General features: G+C 44.1%; 1 protein-coding gene across 4 annotated transcripts in view; it reads right to left on the bottom strand.

Annotated features, from left to right (window-relative positions):
• Positions 1–1,242: 1,242 nt before the first annotated feature.
• The window catches only part of SNX17 (sorting nexin 17), a 225,263-nt gene continuing 206,518 nt past the window's right edge, over positions 1,243–19,987 (bottom strand). For all 4 annotated transcript variants that reach the window (XM_078650105.1, XM_078650103.1, XM_078650104.1 and 1 more), the window contains exons 13-15: positions 16,731–16,805; positions 16,609–16,650; positions 1,243–2,948 (exon numbers count right to left, since the gene is read on the bottom strand). In XM_078650105.1, coding sequence (XP_078506231.1) covers positions 2,832–2,948; positions 16,609–16,650; positions 16,731–16,805 — 234 coding nt within the window. In that variant the 3' untranslated portion in view covers positions 1,243–2,831. The remainder of the gene's footprint in view (positions 2,949–16,608; positions 16,651–16,730; positions 16,806–19,987) is intronic.

Raw genomic sequence — 19,987 nt, 5'->3', positions numbered from 1 at the left:
GCGGAAAACTGTCCTTGCATTGCAAGGGCAAAGAAATGCAAGGGGAAGGGCAGTTTTCTCCACTTGCTAAGAAGGTCCCAACTTATTGCACGGCTGTAAGAAGCACAGCTGACACAATCTGCTGTTGTATAGTTGGCCCTGTCATGTTGGACAACCAATAAAAGCATCAATGCTTAATCTCTTGCAGCATCCTATATTCATAAAAACACCTGGCGCAACACCTTCTTCCGTAAACTAATATACCTTGGACAAACTCCCAGAAACTATTCCCAGATTACAAGGCTTCGGTCATTACTCACTCTCCACTTACACATGTGAGCAATCACTCCTTCGCCCATCCTAGCTTGTGATCCCTTCTGCACCCTTAACAGGACCTATCAGACAGACGGAGAGCTTATCAAAGGGAATGCAAAGATAATTTCCCATCCACCTTCTCAATGTTATGTCTGTTGGACACCCAGTTAAAAGTCAGATTACCTTTTCTTAAACTTTACCAAATTTCAGTATTTTAGTTTTACTGTAGCTGAGAATTCAGGGGCCACTGAAGTGACCACTAAAGAATGGTGACTGGGCAAAACCTGTGTCAATTTCACAGCACATGGCAGCTGGGTTTTCAAAAGGCTCTAATAGGCCTTGGAAGGGAAAAATAGGGTGAATGTTCATAGTCAAAGATAGATATTAATAGAAAGGTTCTACTTGTAATCATCACTGGGTGCGAGTCATGGGAGAATCTTTGAGAACAAAGGCTATAGATTAAGGTGTACATTAAGACTTACTCCAGGGCTGGCAATGTGTTGCTGACCAGGTCGGTCTCCAAGCAGTAAACTTTGGCAACAGTGTCAAGGCGATCATCCAAGTCGCCACGTTCAGATGAAAAGGTCCTGGTTGGACTCAACCTGTCCATCATCTTGTCAGCTCACGGGACAGGATGAGTATATGTCTTGTAAAAGGGCTGGGATTCTGGGAGCAGACACATCAGCGCAAGAACCGAGCATTGATCCCAGTTTATGCTACTCAAATTAAAAGGGTGTTATACACAAGATTCTCCATAAACGGTTTCGATTGTGGTAGCTTGTTTCAGGTGGTGGGAGGGTGGCAAGAGGTGTGGTGAACGAGCAGGGACAAACTGAATGTAATGTCAGATTTTCAGCAACAGCAGTGAGATTAAATGAAAGGAGTGGTAAGACCAAACATTTTGAATATTACCATAAGCTCTGCAGTAAGTAAAAGTCCACACAAACATTAACCAATCAGGATCACTTTAATTATTTTTACACTTTGTAAACATTTGTTAATATGTAATAATGCTCCTCGATTTGTAAACATAGCAGAATAACTACAGGATTAATATTACAAGCTTATGAACATTATGCTAGCGATTTCTATTTATAATGAAAGATTACAGGTACTGTATATCAGAATACTGTCTCTTCCTAGAATTGCAGATATAAAACTTTTATTTCTTAAATTGTTCTTTGTGCAAAAAAACCTAACACACTAATTTGGCATTTATGAAGACATGGTAGTTCAGATTTTTATACTTCTGAGAGCTACCAAGCCCAACTATCTGACATTCACCGGAGAGTGTCACTACTTACTCTCCTAGCAATTCTGTGCAAATTGATTGGTTATAAGTGCAAGCTCTGTTTTAGGACTGGCCAGAAGGCGGAAACTGTCGAAGAACTAGCATCGAGCAAGTTGGAAGTTAACCTCTCATACACTCATATTTCAAAATCTTGGAATGAAGAAGACCAAAATGTTTGCCCCATAAATACTTCACATGCTCAGTGAGACTGCAACCCCACCGCCCCCCCCCAAAAAAATCAGAGTCCACTTTAGCCAAGCACAATCATCTGTGCTGCAAGCAGTAAAGTGAATTCTTAGTTCTGGAAGTTAATTTTCGGAAATTCATTGCACATTCAAACATTCATACAATGTAGCTAGTCTACTTCAGCCAAATAGCACAGCTCGCTGTTGCTCGTTTTCTGGTAAAGCGCTTTGAGTCATGCCCGAGATAAGCTTTTCAAGAGCGTTAGGCTTCGGTCGGGCCTGGGCACAGCAGAAACAGGTAGCTGGTGTCAGTCAGGAGGGTTTTGCTGGTGAGATGAAGTGCAGAGGTCCATGAAGGTGCAAGGAGGTGCAAGACTGTACAGTCCTGGGTATAGGCGGCTGGTATCGACCCGGAGTTTACTACCAACTTGAGTAAGAATGCTTATGATCTTGACATAATCATGTGAGCTTTAATGATTACATTGTCCAAAGGGACATGTGGCAAAATACAATCTGGGGGATGAACAACTCTCCATTGCCTAGGAAAGAGTATTTGTGCTGCGATTACATTCATATCATGGCTCTAGTGGGGTCCATCATTTTAAAAGGAGGGGGAGCACCACACAAGCTGGTGTAACCAGGTTCAGAAAGAGTGAGCAGCAACTGGTAGTGAAAAGGTACAACTAGATCCCAGATGTGTTAAGATCTCAGACAGAACTGTGAGCCGAAACTCAAGGGAAATGGATGGAATGAAACCAACATGTTTGTAAAACTAGGTTTGTACATTTCTGTTCCCAAGAGCAGTTGATCAAGTGCAGGTCAGCATCCTATTGGGGGGGTGCAGAGTATACATATATTGGCACCCCCCGGAGCACAGCTCGGTAGGCACGGGCAAGAATGTCCCTCAGGCCAGCCCAAGCCTCTTCTCTTCTGGAGATCAGACCACTTCGATGGCAGGGTATACGTTTTCCCAGTCTCCCAAGAGCCAGGTGGGAATGACATTTACCCAAACCCCTTCGGCCAACGTGGAGTTTCTTCTGCCATCAAAAGCATTGTGCTGATTAAAGGTCATCATCGCCAATACCTTCAAAAGCAAAGTTTCCGTGGAAGTCATTTGCCAGGTCACCGGATGAGCTGGAGTTACTGATTCCACGGAGGCTGACGGAGGATAGCTTACTCTGCACAGAAGCCAGCGAGGAAGGAAAAACAAAAAGTTAAAGTTATTAAACATTTTAGTTGTTGTTGATAACTTTTATTTCGGTCAAACAACCATAAAAAGTGCATATAAAATACATCCGCACAACATTAAAATAATAAATAATCATAGGATGTTTAAAAAAGAATTAAACTAGAAGTTATCACAGTACAAGACATTAAAAACAGTATATAAAGCAATTACGTTAAAAAGGTTTGTCTCCTACGCCACACATTAAATAAATAGCGAGAGACCGCAAACACAATGGGAGGATGGGTATCATGAGTCAGTATCCTACAGGCCTGTGTAAAGTGCAAAAGTCCCAAGTTCTTACAAATAGGTTTTAACCAGCATTTTCTAATTGCAGAATAGGCAGGGCAGAAAAACAATACATGGGTTACGTTCTCAGTTTTATAGCTACATGCAGGGCAAACTTCATTGTTCGGGTTTGACCATTTAGATGTAAAGGACCTAATAGGAAGAGTGCCATGCCTTAAATGTAGACATAGCTTTCGAGCAACTGGGGGTTCAATTAGGTTCATGAATTCCTCAACTTTAGGTTCTGGTTTAACTAGGAGGAACTCAGATGTCAGCCTACCCAGTGATGCAGAGCTCATTAGTGTTTGGTGATTTAACATACGTATCTGAGAAAGAAGTTCATTCTTAGATATCCAGAGGCAAAAGATCTCAGGGGTTTCCCACAGTTCAGGAAAACCTAACCGGATACTAACAGCACTAATGTGCTGGAGCCAAGGGATCGTTTTATTTTTAAGAAGAGACCAAATCTCAGAAAATTCTGCTCTGTACGCGACCAATTCAGGGACTGACCACAACCTCTTCCAGTACATAATTGGTCTAGCACTTGTGATCTCCTCTATTGGCAACATGCCAAGATCAAATCTAAGAGGGATCAGAGGCGTACTGGATGGTAACCCAACTAAATTTCTAACAAAGGACTGCTCCACCTTTTTAAGATTCATTATCTGCTTGTGCCCCCAGAGTTCAGCCCCATAGTTTATTGCCAATCTAGCCTGGTGACAATATATCTCTAGGGCTGGGGACACCAGCCTAAAAGTAGACTCCCTGAAGACTCTACTTATGCCCCCCGCTAACTGGGATAACCTGAGTGAAGATTTAGCGATCTGCATATTCCAATCAAAATTCTTTGTCAGAGTGACACCCAAATAAACAAATGTTTTAACCCTTTCAAGGGGGGTGCCATGTAAAACAGGGTTTGGGCGTACGCGCTTAGGGGGATTAGAAATCATAAACTTTGTTTTTCCTAAATTGATTTCCAATCCCCGAAGCTCGCAAAACTCCACAAAGCCATCAAGTATTCTTTGAATGCCCGATGATGCTCTAGACAACAACAGGGTGTCGTCTGCGAACATCAGAGCAGGCACTCTACCTGTAACCAATTTAGGGGCATTATTATTTTCCACACCATTCAAATGTTCCACAAGGCCATTTATATAGAGGCTAAATAACGTTGGTGCCAATACGCACCCTTGGCGAACTCCTTTTTGAACAGGGAATTGATCTGTAAGTTCGCCATGCCTACCACACCTGACCTGGGCAAAGTTGTTTGCATGAAGCCTAGAAAGAATGGCTAGCAAGTAGGGCGGAAGGCCCAGGTCTGCTAGTACTCTCCACAGTTTTTCACGCGGAACTAGTTCAAATGCCGCCCGCAGGTCCACGAACACAAGGTAGAGGCTGCCACCCTCCACCTTTGCTGTTTTCCAGTACAAGACCTGCAGGCGGAATATCTGGTCTAGAGTGGAGGTGCCGGACTTGAAGCCTGCCTGGAGTATAGACAATATCCCGTTATCCTCGATCCACCCAAGAATCCTATCAAGGATAACCCTCCCCATCAGCTTTTGAGATGTATCGATTAGGCTGATGGGTTTATAATTAGTGGGGGTTAATGGGCAGCCCTTTTTTAAAATAGGCACGATTTCAGCTCCAAGCCAAGTGGGGGGCAGGTCATCTCCCTGTAGGATACCATTTAATAGAACAACCAAATAGGGGCCCCAGATTTTCGATTGCGTCCTAAACAAATCCCCTGGCAATTTATCCAAACCTGGAGCCTTATTAGGAATCAATTTGCCTATAGCTGTCTCTACCTCAGTCAAGGTGAAAAGTTCAACTGGGGCGGGCATGAGGGGACTGTAGTTAACCATCCCCGCTTTTAATGCGAGGTTGGTGGAATTCAAGAGTGCTAACAGGCATTCCATCAAACTCAGAGATGCCATAAAGAGCACTAAAGTGGCTTTCCCAGATTGAAGGGGCAATGTTGGGGGCAAGTGCGGGGGTATGTCCACTAAGTCCAGTTGCGACAATGGACCAGAAAGATTTGGATTCGTTGGATCTAAGCACAGATCCCAATTCCTCCCACATAGTGGCCTCCCATTCCTTCTTGGCATCACAGATTGCCGTTTTATACATGATGCGATGGACCCTGATTGCTTCCCTGTTATTGGTTTTTATTGCTGTTAGAAGGGCCTTTTTGGCCTTCCGACAGGAGGTATTGAACCATCGAGAAGTCGTGGTTTGAGGCTGGTTTGCCCTTCTCACAGGATACAAAGTATCTTTAAGTGCGGCAACCAATTGAATGTGTATTTCAGATGCCCTACCTAGATGGCCAACTTTCCCCATATCTTCAATAAATGGAATAACGGTTTCGTATAATTCGGCAAGTTTACTAGTGGACATCTGGACGCTTGGCCATTTAACCCTACGCCTGCAGTTTGTTATTATTGAAGGCACAGTGGTGCAATGTTCAACCGGAGTTTGGCATTTCAACCCAAAACTCCCCGGTTTAAGTGACAGGACCAGGGCATTATGGTCACTGTCAGATCTTTCAATAACCCTGAACTCATGCAGCCTGTCCCAGGGCCTGGCCTCGATAAACATTTTATGCAAAGTCCATACAACCAAACACTTATGCCTCAAAGTTAAACAGAACATGATTTTATAGATAGAAACAGGGCTGGTTCATGTGCATACAATTGCAAATCTAGCACCAAAGGGGTTTAGGGAATAAAGTATCATATCCAATATTTAAATAGTACAGAATAAGGTGCTATGATGAACTTTATTGCTCTCATTAGTTCAGTCTACTCAACTTGAATGATTCCTAATCTATGGCCTGCTTGTCTGTGCTTCGGTACTCTTCATGTATAACATGAATTTATGATAACATGTATTTTTTTGTAACCACCATGTGAAATTAGTGAGTGGCATTATTAAGGCTATTATTAAGCTATCACCAGTGACCGTGAATCAATACATGTTAATGCCGGAATGCATTAACTGAGGTATCTGCATTGTTCACTGCAATAAATGGGTCTTCTACATAGTAAATAGGTGGCCTTATCTGAACTTTGTCACAACATTAGCGATGTTGAAAATTAAAAAAGTTACAGTAAGTCAAACAATGGCACGACAAGGCTACAAAAGTTAATTCAATAGTAGGTTTATAGGAAAATCCAGTGTAATTGTTTGATTATAGTAAATTATTAGCGGAAGTAAATTTACTATCACACAACACCAGAATCCTGTGCATTGGTCATAATGTGGACTTGGTAAATTAAAAAAACTGACCCAGTAGAGTAAGAAAATAGGAGGGAGAAGTTCAAGTCAGCGGGTGAGAGAACGGAGCAGGAAATCATGAACACCGAAACACATACAACCGTTGAAAAAGGGAAAAAAGAAAGGACACGAAAATGGGAGGCAGAGGAGTGAGCTAAAAGTGATGCACTGGCCCGTGGAGTCGGGCAGCATCACTTGAAACCGCTTGCAAAATGTACACACACAAAACATACTAAATGGACAGGCAGGTCTGTTTCATCCTAAGAGGAAAAATGCTTAAGGAGAAAGCACTCAAGAGAAAGGCATGTGTGTGGCTGAATTTATCAGCTTTGAGACTTTGGTGGCTAAATGATCTGGCACACTATACCGTATAGTTTCTTACCTCTCGGTGTAGTTTTGCAGCTTGAAGTCTTTCTGGATTTACTATGCTGTGCATTATTCCTTCATCTAGTGTTTGGGTCCGGAATTGTAGTACTTTCTCTTTTTTTTCGTGGCCCAGGTGGGCGTCGACATACCACCATTTGGTGTCCTTCGTGACGTCGACACGGTTCCTGCGGAAGCTCCCACCTTTGTTGGCCATCTTTGGATTGTTTTTTCTGGTCTTGTGTCATCTTCTTTCGCTGATCCATTTAGTTATGTGTGCAATATAACCCCCTTTCCTCCTGTCTTATCTTTCTGGCGGAGGAGGGTGGGGTCGCTAGTGAATCCAGAAAGCCTTCAAGCTGCAAAACTACACTGACAGGTAAGAAACTATACGTTTTGCACCGTGAATCTTTCTGGATTCACTATGCTGTGCATAGACTTAGTAGCGGTTTGTTCTTATTGAGGTGGATGGGTGGAAGATAAGCACTGGTTACTGAAAATGTGTTGTAAGGCCTTCTGTCCCACTTGTTCATTTGAATATCCACACAGTAGTGCTTAGTGAATGTATGCACTGAAGACCATGTTGCAGCTTGGCAAATGTCTTGAATAGGTGTGTTAGCTAGAAACACAATTGTTGCTCCTTTCTTCCTTGTTGAGTGCGCCTGAGCTGCTCCTTGCAACTGTTGTCCTGCCTGGTTGTGGCAGAGTTCAATTGTTTGTGCAATCCAGCGTGCAATTGTATTCTTGGTGACTGGTCGTCCCAAGGAACTGCTAGCAAAGGAAACAAAGAACTGCTTTGTCTTTCTGCACTCCTTTGTCCTTTCCATATAGTGCATTACAGCCCTTCTGGCGTCTAGAGTGTGTAGCAACCTTTCTGTGTTTGTGGTAGGTTTTGGGAAAAAACTCCGTATTTGGATTGTTTGGTTAATGTGGAACCAAGACACCACCTTCGGCATGAAGTGTGGGTCTGTTCTCATTACAATCCGGTCATTGTGTATTTGTAGGTAGGGCTCTTGGATTGTTAGCTCTTGCAACTCGCTTACTCTTTGCAACGACGTGATAGCTACTAAGAAGGCTGTCTTTAGCGTGAGCATGTGCAGTGCAGCCTTGTGCATAGGTTCAACGGGTGCCTTCATCAATTGAGTTAGCACTACGTTGAGGTTCCATGTTGGTGCTGGCATTCTTTTTGGAGGTGCGATTCTATTAGCTCCTTCCAGAAATATTTTCATAACTTGGGAAGTGAAGAAACTTTTCCCCGTTTCCCCTCTTGTGTAAGCCACTATCGCAGCTAAGTGCACCCTTAGGGATGTGTAGCTTAGTTTGCTTTGAAGCAGGTGTGTTAAGTATCTTAGTACTGTGGATTCCCTTGTGATTTTCCATTGTTGTTTCTTCTTGATGCACCATTGGATGTACCTTTTCCATTTTGCTATGTAGCACTTTCCTGTAGTAGGCCTCCTTGAGTACTGCCATAGTACTTGCTGGTAGTTTGAGGTGTGCAAATTCTAGGTCTTCACGAGTCATGCTGCTAAGCGAAGGCTCTCTGTCTCTGGGTGTAGCACCCTTCCGTTCTGCATGGTTAACAGGTCCCTTCTTCTTGGTAACCTGTGTGCTGGTTCTTGTGCCAGTATTACTATTTGTAAGAACCAGGACTGTCTGGCCCACTCAGGTGCTATTAGTATTAGCGTGATGTTGCTGATCCTGCATTTGCTGAGTACCCGGTGTATCAGTGGTTTTGGGGGGAAAGCGTATACAAATGTCTTTGACCAACTTATCCATAGCGCATTCCCTCGTGACCGATGGTCCGGTTGTCTGGATGCGAAGCGTTGGCATTTTGCATTCTGGTGTGTTGCAAATAGGTCTATTTGCAGTGTTCCCCACCTTTGGAATATTTTTTCTATTTCCTGCTGGTTGATCTACCATTTGTGGGATGCTGATGTCTGCCTGCTGAGTCGATCCGCTTCCACATTGTCCATCCCTGGGAGATGTATTGCTAGTAGGTCTATCCTTAGTGGAATGGCCAATGTCCATATTTCCTGTGGTAGCCCTGATGGTGCTACTGATTGTGGTCCACCTTGCTTGTTGATGTAGAACATGGTAGTTGTGTTGTCCGTTTGGATCAACACCCTGTTTCCGTACAGCTGCTTCTGAAAGGCTTTTAAAGGCAGGAACACAGTTTTTAGTTCTAGGTAGTTGATGTGTCTGACCACATCTTGCTGTGACCATAGTCCCCTCACCTTGAGTTTGCTCATGTGTGCGCCCCACCCAAGCTGGGAGACATCCGTTGTGATGGTTACTGTTGGAGTTGGTTGTGTGAATGGTTTCCCCTGTGATATGTTTTCCTTGTTCCACCACTCTATTTCCTGATGCACTGCGTGTGTGACAACCAGTAGATCTTCCCAACTCCCTGTTGCGTGTGACCATTGCTGCTGTATACATTCCTGGAATGGTCTCATGTGGAGTCGAATATTTTGGACTAGGTGGATGCATGACGCCATCATTTCCATTAGCTTGCTCACCGTCCTCACGGTCAGAACTTGCCCCTTGCGGTAAATATGTGTTTCCTTCAGTATCGCCAATGTTCGCTTCCTGCTGGGGAACACTTTGGCCTGTATGGTGACGATCTCCGCCCCTAAGAATATCTTGATCTGCTCTGGCTCAGTTGACAATTTTTTCCAATGGATTGAGAAACCCAGTTGGGTCAGTGTTTGTACGACCTGCTGGATGTGTTGTTTGCAGTGGCTGTCCGAACTTGCCTTTATGCGCCAGTCGTCGAGGTACGTGTATTCCTTGCCTTCGTAGGTGCGTTGCTACTGCTGCTAGGCATTTTGTAAACACCCTTGGTGCGGATTTGAGCCTGAATGCCAGTACTATGAACTGGTAGTGAGTTTTGTTGATCACGAACATTAGTAGATGTTTGTGCTTGTGGTTGAGAGGGATGTGTAAGTACGTGTCCTTTAAATCTATAGTTGCCATGTAATCCCCTTGTTGTATTTCTGGTATTACCTCGTGTAGGGAAGTCATTTTGAATCTTTGAGTCCTTGTGAATTTGTTCAAGAACCTTAGATCTAGGATATGTCTTAGTGTTTGGTCCACCTTTGGCACGAGGAAATAAGTGGAGTAAACCATCTTGTTCCTTTGGTTGTGCGGTACTACCTCTATCGCCTCCTTGCTGAGCAGTTCCTGTGCTTCTAGTTGCAAGAGTGAAAGTTCCTTTGCTGAGTGTGTCTTGTTTCTTGGTTTCTGGTTTGAAGGTTGTTTTTCTAGCCCGTTACAGTATTCGTATTGTATGATGCTTAGTATCCATTTGTCTGTTGTGACCTTCCTCCACTCCTGGAAGAAGTCTCTTATTCGGCCTCCTTCTGGTGTTGTGTGTCCGAGGTACTGTTTGTTGTGGAACATCAGGTTTTTGTTTTTCTCTATGTCTTTCTGCCCCTCCCGTGGTGTTGCTAGGGTGGGTGTTTGCTTTTTGGCTAAGTCATTCAAAGGTAGGCTGCTGGCCTCATCTCCGTGTCTCCCTCGTCCGTTTGAACGCCATCGAAAGGATCGGCCCCGGGGCTGGTACTGCCAGTTCTGCTGCTGCTGCCCCTGCTGGTGCTGGTCTTGGTTGTTCCCTTGATAGCTTTGTTGGAATGTTCGGTGTGATGTAGTAGGCATGTTGTCTCCCCTACCACCTGGCCTTCTCGCGGGTGTACACCTTCTCATCCCTCTTAACTGCAGCGCTCCCATATACCTTGCTGTCTCGTTGTCCTTTTTGAGCTGGGTTAACTTGTCATCAACTGGTGTGCCAAACAACTGCTCTCTGTTAAAGGGTGTGTTCAGGATGTTGTTCTGCACCTCTGGCTTGAAGCCTGAAATTCTAAGCCATGCAGGTCTTCTCTCGGTCACTCCGATCATCATTTGTCTGCTGGATGTGTCCGCAGCATCCAAGGCCGATTTTAAACATGTATTCGCCATGTTTTGCCCTCTTCTACCAGGCGAGCTGCCCTTTGTTGGTACTGGTCTCGTAGAGACTTTAGGAGTTGCCCCACTTCCTCCCAGTGCCGGTATGCATGCCTGTTGATTAGGGCCTTGGAGTTTGCGATGCGCCATTAAATTGCCGCACTCTGCTCCACCTTCCTCCCCACATCCTTCTACTCTCCTTGTCTGGAGGTGGTCCAGCATTTGTGGGTACATTGGCCCTTTTCCTAGCCGTTGCTGCAATTATGGAATCGGCTGGCATTGACCCCTGGATGTACGCAGGGTCCTTTGAGGAATGCTTATATTTCTTCTCTGTTCTTGGAGTCACTGCTTTGCATACTGCTGGTTCTCTGAAAGCATCCCTTCCCTGGTCCGGCACACTAGGGAGCATGCGCAGGAACTGACCCCTAGTTTGCTGAGGCCTGAGATTGCTCTTCTGTGCAGACAGGTTCCATCTCGGCTACTATGACCCAACCCAAGAGCAGGACATTGAGGAGATTAAGGTGCCAACCCAATGCACTGAACTCAGTTCCTAAAGGCTGACAGACTATGCAGGATAGCAAACTAACTTTTAACTTTAGTAAAATACACATAACCACTCCTCCTAACGGGGACCCAAGTGGAAATGGTGAGGACACAGTAGATGCATTACTAAATGTAAGTAACTTATCTTATCGATGCTTCTACCTGTAGATTCCTCTCCTCTTCAACCCATACTCAAGTAGTACCCCAAGGTGGTGGGTCCGAGAAAACGATTAAAACAATAAGTCCTGCAACGCTGATCAGGCAAAATGGCCAACACTGCAGACTTCAGAGTCCAGGCACTGTGGCCTGGTGATGGTGTGGACTGATGTCAACGTCACTGGAAGCAGATATTCAGGACAGGAACACCCCTGGAAAGTCCAAAGACGCAACCTTTGTCCTTGTGATGTCCTCAAGGGGCTCCTTCTTTTGTAGTGCAGTTCCCTGCGCAATCCAGGCCTCTTACTTTAAAAAAGTAGAAGCTTTGATCTCCTCTTTCTTATGGGCAAAAAAATCTCCCAGACTTGCACTGAGCACTTTATATTTATCATCCACACAAGGAGGGCTGCCCCTTCCAAATATTAGAGAATATTATTTTGCGTCTTTTGCACATTATAGTTACAGGTTTTTTTATTTAGATTCTCATGAGACAGACGATTTTTTTATGAAAGGAATGTTGTTGGAATTAAAAATCTATGATCCGGTCAGAACCACGAAAGATCCAAAAAAAGTACGATATAAATCCCTGCAGTGGATTTTTAAGGTGAAAACTCCGTTTTTTTAATTTTATGACTTACCTAATTTAAGTAATAAGACGAATTTAATAAATTTTAGCTTGGGAGATGCTGGCTGTATGGACAAAAATATATTAACTCTCTGGAAGGAGAATGGCTTTGAGAAAATTGAAGCCTTCCTGTTCGGTAATAGGTGGAAATCTTGGGATGAAATCTATAGCCAGTTAATCCACTCGCACTTTACGCTGAACTGGTCCTTTATTAGGATAAATCCAAAACTTAGAGAACGCAATATAGGAAATGTATTTAATAAAGAAAATATTTCCACTATCCTTAATAACAAAATACAAAAGAAAATGAGTATCTGGATTACATTATTAAAAGAAAGTAAAGACCAGGACTTTTACAGCAAGATTACTGAAAGATGGAAAAAGAGGGAAGATATTACAATTAATCAACAGGTATGGGATAAAATAAATACATTCAATAAAACCATTTTTCGAGGAGCAAATTTTAAACGTATGCAATTTTATAATAAATGGTTAATATATAGAACTGCGTCCTTTTTACATAATATTTTCCCCCAAGTAGCCGACAAATGCTTCCGATGTGAAGGAAAAGGCACTTGGAAACACACTGTCTGGGAGTGTCCAAAAATCCAGGTATTCTGGAAGGATATAGAAAAATATCTCTCAATTGTCCTTAAAACTAATATTGTATTCGATGACCTAATTCCCCTCTTAGGCTGCTCTCCTATTCACACCCAACATGACGAGTCCCTTTTTATAGCTTCTTTAATAGCTAAATCCCTTATATTACAGTCCAGGAAAACAGATCTTGTCCCATCCTTCCAGGCATGGAAGGCAAAATTACTTCGAATCCAGGGTAGGGAAAGAAAATATGCTCTAAGATCAGGGGCTCTCAAAAAATATGATAAATACTGGAGTGTGTTTGATTCTTAAATTTGTCTTGTTACTACTAAACCAGATCCATACTCTCCTGAAAATATTTATTAGTCTATTATGATTGTCTCGACTCCGCACGCTGCATTTTATAACTTCGCTATGAGATATTAACTGAGAAGAAGCCCATCGTATTTAACTGCTACATACTGTTTTAATTCTAACAAAATCTTTTGAATATCAGTGACAGTCGATTGATTGTTTGCTCTTACACAACTCTGCACTTTATAATTTAAATGTTACAATAACAAATTGCATGGATGATTTTAATATTCTTCTTTCTCGTACTGTATTAATTGGATTTCAACTGTGTCTTGTTTCCTATATTGTATTGTTATATTTGAACGCTCAATAAAAAATGAAATAAAAAAAGGGGCTCCTTCTTGCAGAGTTTGAAAATAGTCCACTTCTGAATCTCCTTTTTAAAAAAAGACACCTATTTATTCCTTTTGTCAACTCGCAAGTATTTATATCCACTGCAACATACCATGAACCCAACAGTGAAGGTTTATGGACAATGTAGTCACTTATCAGTAAAGCAATTTTAGCCCATCTTTCCTCCCGCTTTCTACTCCGGTTTTCCCTGTTCCAGTAAGCCGCCCCTTTTATTAATACTTTCATTCAGCTGCAGGAGGGCTGGGCTGCTGCTGAACAGTGGGTGCATTTCCAAGTCAATGCTACAGTAATATCAATGCCCTTCCCACATCTTTGCGAATTTCTATGGGCATCCTCTCCCTTCATAATCCACCCTTTCAGTTTCCATGCAAAGATACTCATGGCTGTTTGCCACATTTGCTTAGTTGGGGTTTGTTTGATGGTCCCCTACTTAGCTTTTGGTAGAATAAAACCCAATGTTCAAAACACTTTAGACACTAGGGGTGGGGTGGCGGAGTGTCAATATCACTTGGTAATGCTCAGGATGACAAAATGGGGGTGAGAGGTATTTTGCTATCTTGAAAACCTCTCGAAGCACTGAAACAGACAAGACAGTCTGGATAAACATTCTGGGACCAGTGAGGTAGAGCAAAATGTCATCCGCTTAGACATCTTTTCAGGTTCATCCATTTTTTCTGGAAATCCACTCACAGCCACACCCCACAGGCCAAGGACTCTATAAAGAGAGCAAATGGCAAGAGGAAACCGGGCTCTAGCGTAAATAGCTCAGAGAGCCCCCCCATTTATCCTCACAGCTATCCATGGCACCCCAGAAAGCAATGATACTCCTTTACAGAAGTTCTGGCCAAGCTCAAACCTTCAACCTCAAGATCATATATTTCCAATTTATAGAGTTATATAACTTTTGGAAGTCCAACAACATTACATTACATAACATTTCATTTGTAAAGCGCGCTACATACCCGTGAGGGTCTCAAGGCGCTGGGGGGGGGGGGGGGGGGGTTGTTTGGAGAGTGTTCCAGGTCTTGGCGGCGAGGAAGGATCTACCGCCGGTGTTGTTTTCCGGAAGCGTGGGACCATGGTGAGGGCGAGGTTGGCAGTCGTTGAGGTATGCTGGTCCGGTATTGTGTAGGGCTTTGTGTACGTGGATGAGGAGTTTGAAGGTGATCCTGCTGTTGACGGGGAGCCAATGTAGGCATCTCAGGTGGGGTGTGACGTGGCTGCGTCGGGGGACGTCTAGGATCAGTCGCGCCGAGGCGTTCTGGATGCGTTGCAGCCGTCTCAGGAGCTTGGTTGTTGTTCCTGCGTAGAGGGCGTCCGTAGTCCAGCCTGCTGGTGACGAGGGCCTGGGTGACGGTTTTTCTCGTGTCGGAGGGGATCAATTTGAAGATCCTGCGGAGCATTCGGAGGGTGTTGAAGCAGGAAGCGGAGACGGCGTTGACCTTCCTGGTCTTGGAGAGGGCGGAGTCGAGGATGACCCCCCAGGTTGTGTGCGTGGTCGGTGGGTTCTGGGGCTGTTCCGAACGATGTTGGCCACCAGGAGTCGTCCCAGGCTGAGGGGGTGGGGCCGAGGATGATGACCTCCGTTTTGTCTGAATTCAGCTTCAGCCTGCTGTCCTTCATCCATTCGGCGACGGCCTTCATACCTCTGTGGAGGTTGGCTTTGGCGGTGTGGGGGTCTTCGGTGAGGGACATGATCAGCTGGGTATCGTCGGCGTAGGAGATGATGTTGAGGTTGTGTTGTCGTGCGACGTGGGCGAGTGGTGCCATGTAGATATTAAACAGCGTTGGGCTGAGGGATGATCCCACAGATGATTTCAATGGTCTTGGAGCGGAAGGGCAGGAGGCGGACGCTCTGGGTTCTGCCGGAGACGAAGGATGTGGTCCAGGCCCGGGCCTTCTCCTGGATTCCGGCGTCATGGAGGCGTGCTGTTAGGGTGCGGTGGCAGACCGTGTCGAAGGCTGCTGATAGGTCCAGCAGGATGAGGGCAGCCGTTTCTCCTTTGTCCATAAGGATCCTGATGTCGTCGGTGGCGGCGATGAGGGTGGTCTCGGTGCTGTGGTTGCTGCGGAAGCCGGACTGGGATGGGTCTAGGATGTTGTTGTCTTTGAGGTAGCGGGTCAGCTGTTTGTTGACGATCTTCTCTGTGACTTTCGCCGGGAAAGGGGGCAGGGAGATGGGCCGGAAGTTCTTGAGGTCGTTGGGATCCGCTTTGGATTTCTTCAGTAGGGCGCTGATCTCGGCGTGTTTCCAGCTCTCTGGGAAGGTTGAACATAATGGCCATTGGTTCACTTGTAACTCCTGCTTGATGTAGCCAACTCTGAAGTCTTCTAAGATTATGTATCCTCCCCACCCCTTTGTTTCATACTCTGGCTGAATTGCCTTCCACTATCACAAAAATAAAATGTATCCCATTAACTGTAAATGGATTTTACTAATGAATATTTTACTTGTTTTATTGGTGATTGTGTAATACTCTATATTTCCATAATATGTTTCCTTAGCAATAATTGAATTCAAAGCAACAATAATAATGCAAATACTGTGAAGCTTCCTATCCAAGACAAGCCAGCGCTTTATTAGTTTAGTATTCTTTATCTGGTGGGTCTGTCCTCAACAACTGAAGCTCTGTGGCGCAGATCATAATCAATTACGAAAAAGGTGGTGGAGCTTTCCTATCTGCTTAAAGCAAAACCACCATAGGAAAGAGACTAGCAGCTTCAAAGAAGTTACTGTTTTAAAAATGAAAATGAAAGGGGATGGCAAACCATAATTGTGACAATATTTGCTTTATAGGTCAGCAGATCTTAGTACAAGGTGACAAGTAAAAAAGGAAGGGGGTGGATGATGGCTAAGACTACCATAAGAACAGAATGCTGCCTCCTTAAGCGAAAGTGAAGGGAGTGAAGGGAGTATGGAATGATTATAGAAACTTTAAGTGATAACTATGGAAAATAAACAGGGCAATGGAAGGTTGAAACAAATACAAGGTTAGAAGAGAGGTGGAGGATCTGTAAGTCAAAGGTAACGGTACAAAGAAGTTAGAGGAGCACAAGGAAGGGGATGAGATGGTACTGCTAGACTGAGAATTATAATAAACAGAGCGCTACGACTTACCGACAGTTTGACAATGGGCTCTCTAGTACCATCTGGAGAGTCCTGAAAGAAAAGGCAGACTGGTGGTTAATCAATGCCTACACGTTAAAGATGCAAGAGATTTGAGAAGAACCATTCCTTACCAAAAGAGGTGGAGATTTCACAGCTTGCTGGCTGTCCGATCGGCGTAAAGAACCGTTCGGGCGTTTTCTTAACATCTGAAATGAGACATGAAATCAAATGGGCTGCGATTCAAAGAATTAAACGTGTCTGTGAACTGACAACGTAAATGGTGAAAGCCAACATGGTCACCGACTGCTCGCGCTTCCACTTTTCAACCTTTCCAAATAATGTACGTTCGGCTCAATCGCACCTCTTTTCCCCCAGAAAGAAATTTCAGTAATCATCAGCTCCCCATCAACCGTCCTAATTATTTTGATGATATTTAAGGGGAATGAAGGTACACGGAGCACAATCTCTACGATAGCATTGCATTTGTAGAAGCATATAACAGAAGAGGCAGGAGTCCCTGCTGCAAATCACAGTGAAACACTTTCTACAGTCAAAAGGAGTTGCCTGCATTAAGCTGAAGTACTGAATGCTGCAAGGTAGAGTAGCAAGATTTACAAACATGCAGACTCGTATTAGGCCAAAGAACAAGAATATCAAGAAAGATTGAGACTCCCTTCCTATGGAGTCCCCAGTGCACAAGCACCAGGTAGGATCCCACCTCCCACTATGGATTAGCAGAGAAGAATTTGAAGAAAATCCAATAGCTCGAGGGCCGCCTAGCTTAGTTCTCTCGGTTATATTTCTACGTGGTCCTCTAGCAAACTTAACCTTGCATAAAACACACAGACAAAAGTCACATGTTTTAAACTCTGCAACCAAATGATATTCCTACAATGGTTTTCAGCCTTCACTTATCGCTCTCATGACCTTTCCTCTCAAAGACCCTTCTACTCCTTAGGTAGGCAAAGAAAGCGCCCATGAACTATGAGAATAATGGAATTCCTTGCAGCAACTGTGATCCAATTTCCATCATTAACTCACCACCTCTTTTAACCCACCCAATGACCAACCTTCCAAAATGCAATTTTCAGAAGCCATCGGCACCACTGCCCGATAACCAGTCCACCAAGACACCACCAATAGCCCAAGAACGTATATATTCATCTTCCTGAACAACGCCCTGTTTTATAATTAGAGTTCCCAAAAGCATCCCATGTCTCCGATATGAAAATCTAAACTGACAGCATTGCAAAATATTTGATAGAGTGAAAATACGACATATACACCATCACCTCTTCAAATATGCGCAGCTGACTGGCAATACAATGTTTGCTCCTTCCACAATCCTGAGATCAGGTTAATGCCAAGTTGGATGAACTAATCCCCACCCATTTCAAAGTGAAGCCTCACTCATCTTCCAACTCTCACAAACGTTAAAAAAAAAAACGGACCATAAAAATCTGTTACTAATTCTATACAATAAACCCAAATTGACTTCAATACTGACCTTAAACGCCATCTATGTAAGCTTAAGTTTGTTGTGAGGTGCCTAACTATTTTTGCGGCGTTTTTGCAAGTGGAATTAAGTGTGCTTGGCACGATCAATTTTAAGAGTATCAGATCACAATTGGTATGTTTTGAATGTGGGGAGTGCATACATTAACCCTCTCGATGGAGGTGATTGACAATGCTGTCTATTTGTTTTACAGAAAGATCTTGGTCTCAGGAATACAGGTGACAAGTAAGGTCGCTGCATGATTTTATCATATCACAGTTCACTAACAAGTAGGATTGACTGACTGTGACAGAGATTGTAGGGATCTTAGTCCTGAAGAAGGCCACCGACCCCAAGTGGCGATTGAAGATTGGCCGAAACACACTAACAGACAGTTTGGAGAGATGGTAGGGTGATATAACCCTGAGGCCATCTCATGTGTTTAATCCTACATAGGAGACTCAGAATACATTAGAATGGATACTTCTAAAGTAGTTTTAACTAGACATTGAACTGTGGATCCTTTGAACTGTTATGAAATTGAAAAAAATCATTGCCCCTTCCCTCGTGTTGCTAAAACAGGAGGTGTAGTAGCAGCCCTATGATGAAGCATGCCACTATTAGTAGGTGAGGGCACTTTTATCCCATAATGTGGGTCCCTAGAGAGGGTAATAATCTTTGAATCCTATCTCCTCAACTCTCTGGTGTGTGATAAATTCTATGCAACCTGCTATATTTGAAAGGTAAAGTACTGAGTGGGGTCTTATTATTTATTGAAAACAATTGAAACAGGAGCCTGAGGTCACACTAACCCAAATCACCAATTTTTTAATTTTTATTTTTTAAACTGTGTTTTTATTGCAGATTTAGAAAACATACAATCATTTGGTCCGTCAGTTCCGCCATTCACAAATGTCTCATAGATATCGTTAATCAGTTATCACACAGCCGGTGAGCCCACATCCCGGAGGCCGGGCGGCGCTAGTTAGCGAGTGCCTAAACCTGGCAATAGTACAAGGAAATAATGACATCTGTTCGGCTAGAGAATCCAGCATCTGCTATTCTTCGGTCACCCCATCCCCTGGTCCCAACAAACAACCTGCACTTAAACTCGGGCGGGAAATACTAGTATGTGCTGCTATTACTGTTTGGTGTTCCTCCGCCAATCATCTCGTACCCATGAGTAGCCACCCCATGGGGGCTAAACTCGGCGTAACTTCCCTAAGTGGGGAAAGTGTGAGCAGTCATACACTTCAAACAGCAACTCGTGCAGCCCTCGAAAATCAGAGTTTCATTACCTCAACAATAGGACTTCCCACCCTCCCACTCCCACCCTCCCCTTGAACCTTGGCTGGTGTGGGCCTAGCTCACTTGCATCGATCGCCAAAAGGTAGAAGCCTGCAGGAGTCTTACTCATCTATCTTTGTATGCCATGGAACTTCCCTTCAAAACCCCCTTCCGCCCTAGTCATCCTCATTCGCCAAACTGTTTTTGAGCGTTCCCACCAGTTCCTCCCAAGCTCGCGCCATCTCTAGACTCTTCTCATTAGCTGTGCGCGCTGCCTGCCTAAGTCTGATAGTACCATCGCTACAGGCCCATTTACACAGTTCAGTCGCCCATCGTTTACTAGACGGGCCCTCCTTCGATTTCCAGTGCCATGTTATCTCCCTCTGGGCTAATATAAGACCTAAGTCAATAAATTTACTAGTGATCTTAGTCCTCTTTGTGTGGGGAAACCAGAGCAACAAACAAGCCGCCTTGTCGTATATCACCTGTCTATCAGTAATCTTGTTAAGCAGCCCCCCCACCTCGGACCAATAGAGCCCTAGGTTCGGACAGTCCCACAACATGTGGTCCAGTTCTGCATCAGGCAACAAACATCTAGGGCATGCA

This window comes from Lissotriton helveticus, chromosome 6 (genome assembly GCF_964261635.1).
Source record: "Lissotriton helveticus chromosome 6, aLisHel1.1, whole genome shotgun sequence".
Lineage (NCBI taxonomy): Eukaryota > Metazoa > Chordata > Amphibia > Caudata > Salamandridae > Lissotriton > Lissotriton helveticus.
This window is presented reverse-complemented; position numbering and strand designations above follow the sequence as displayed.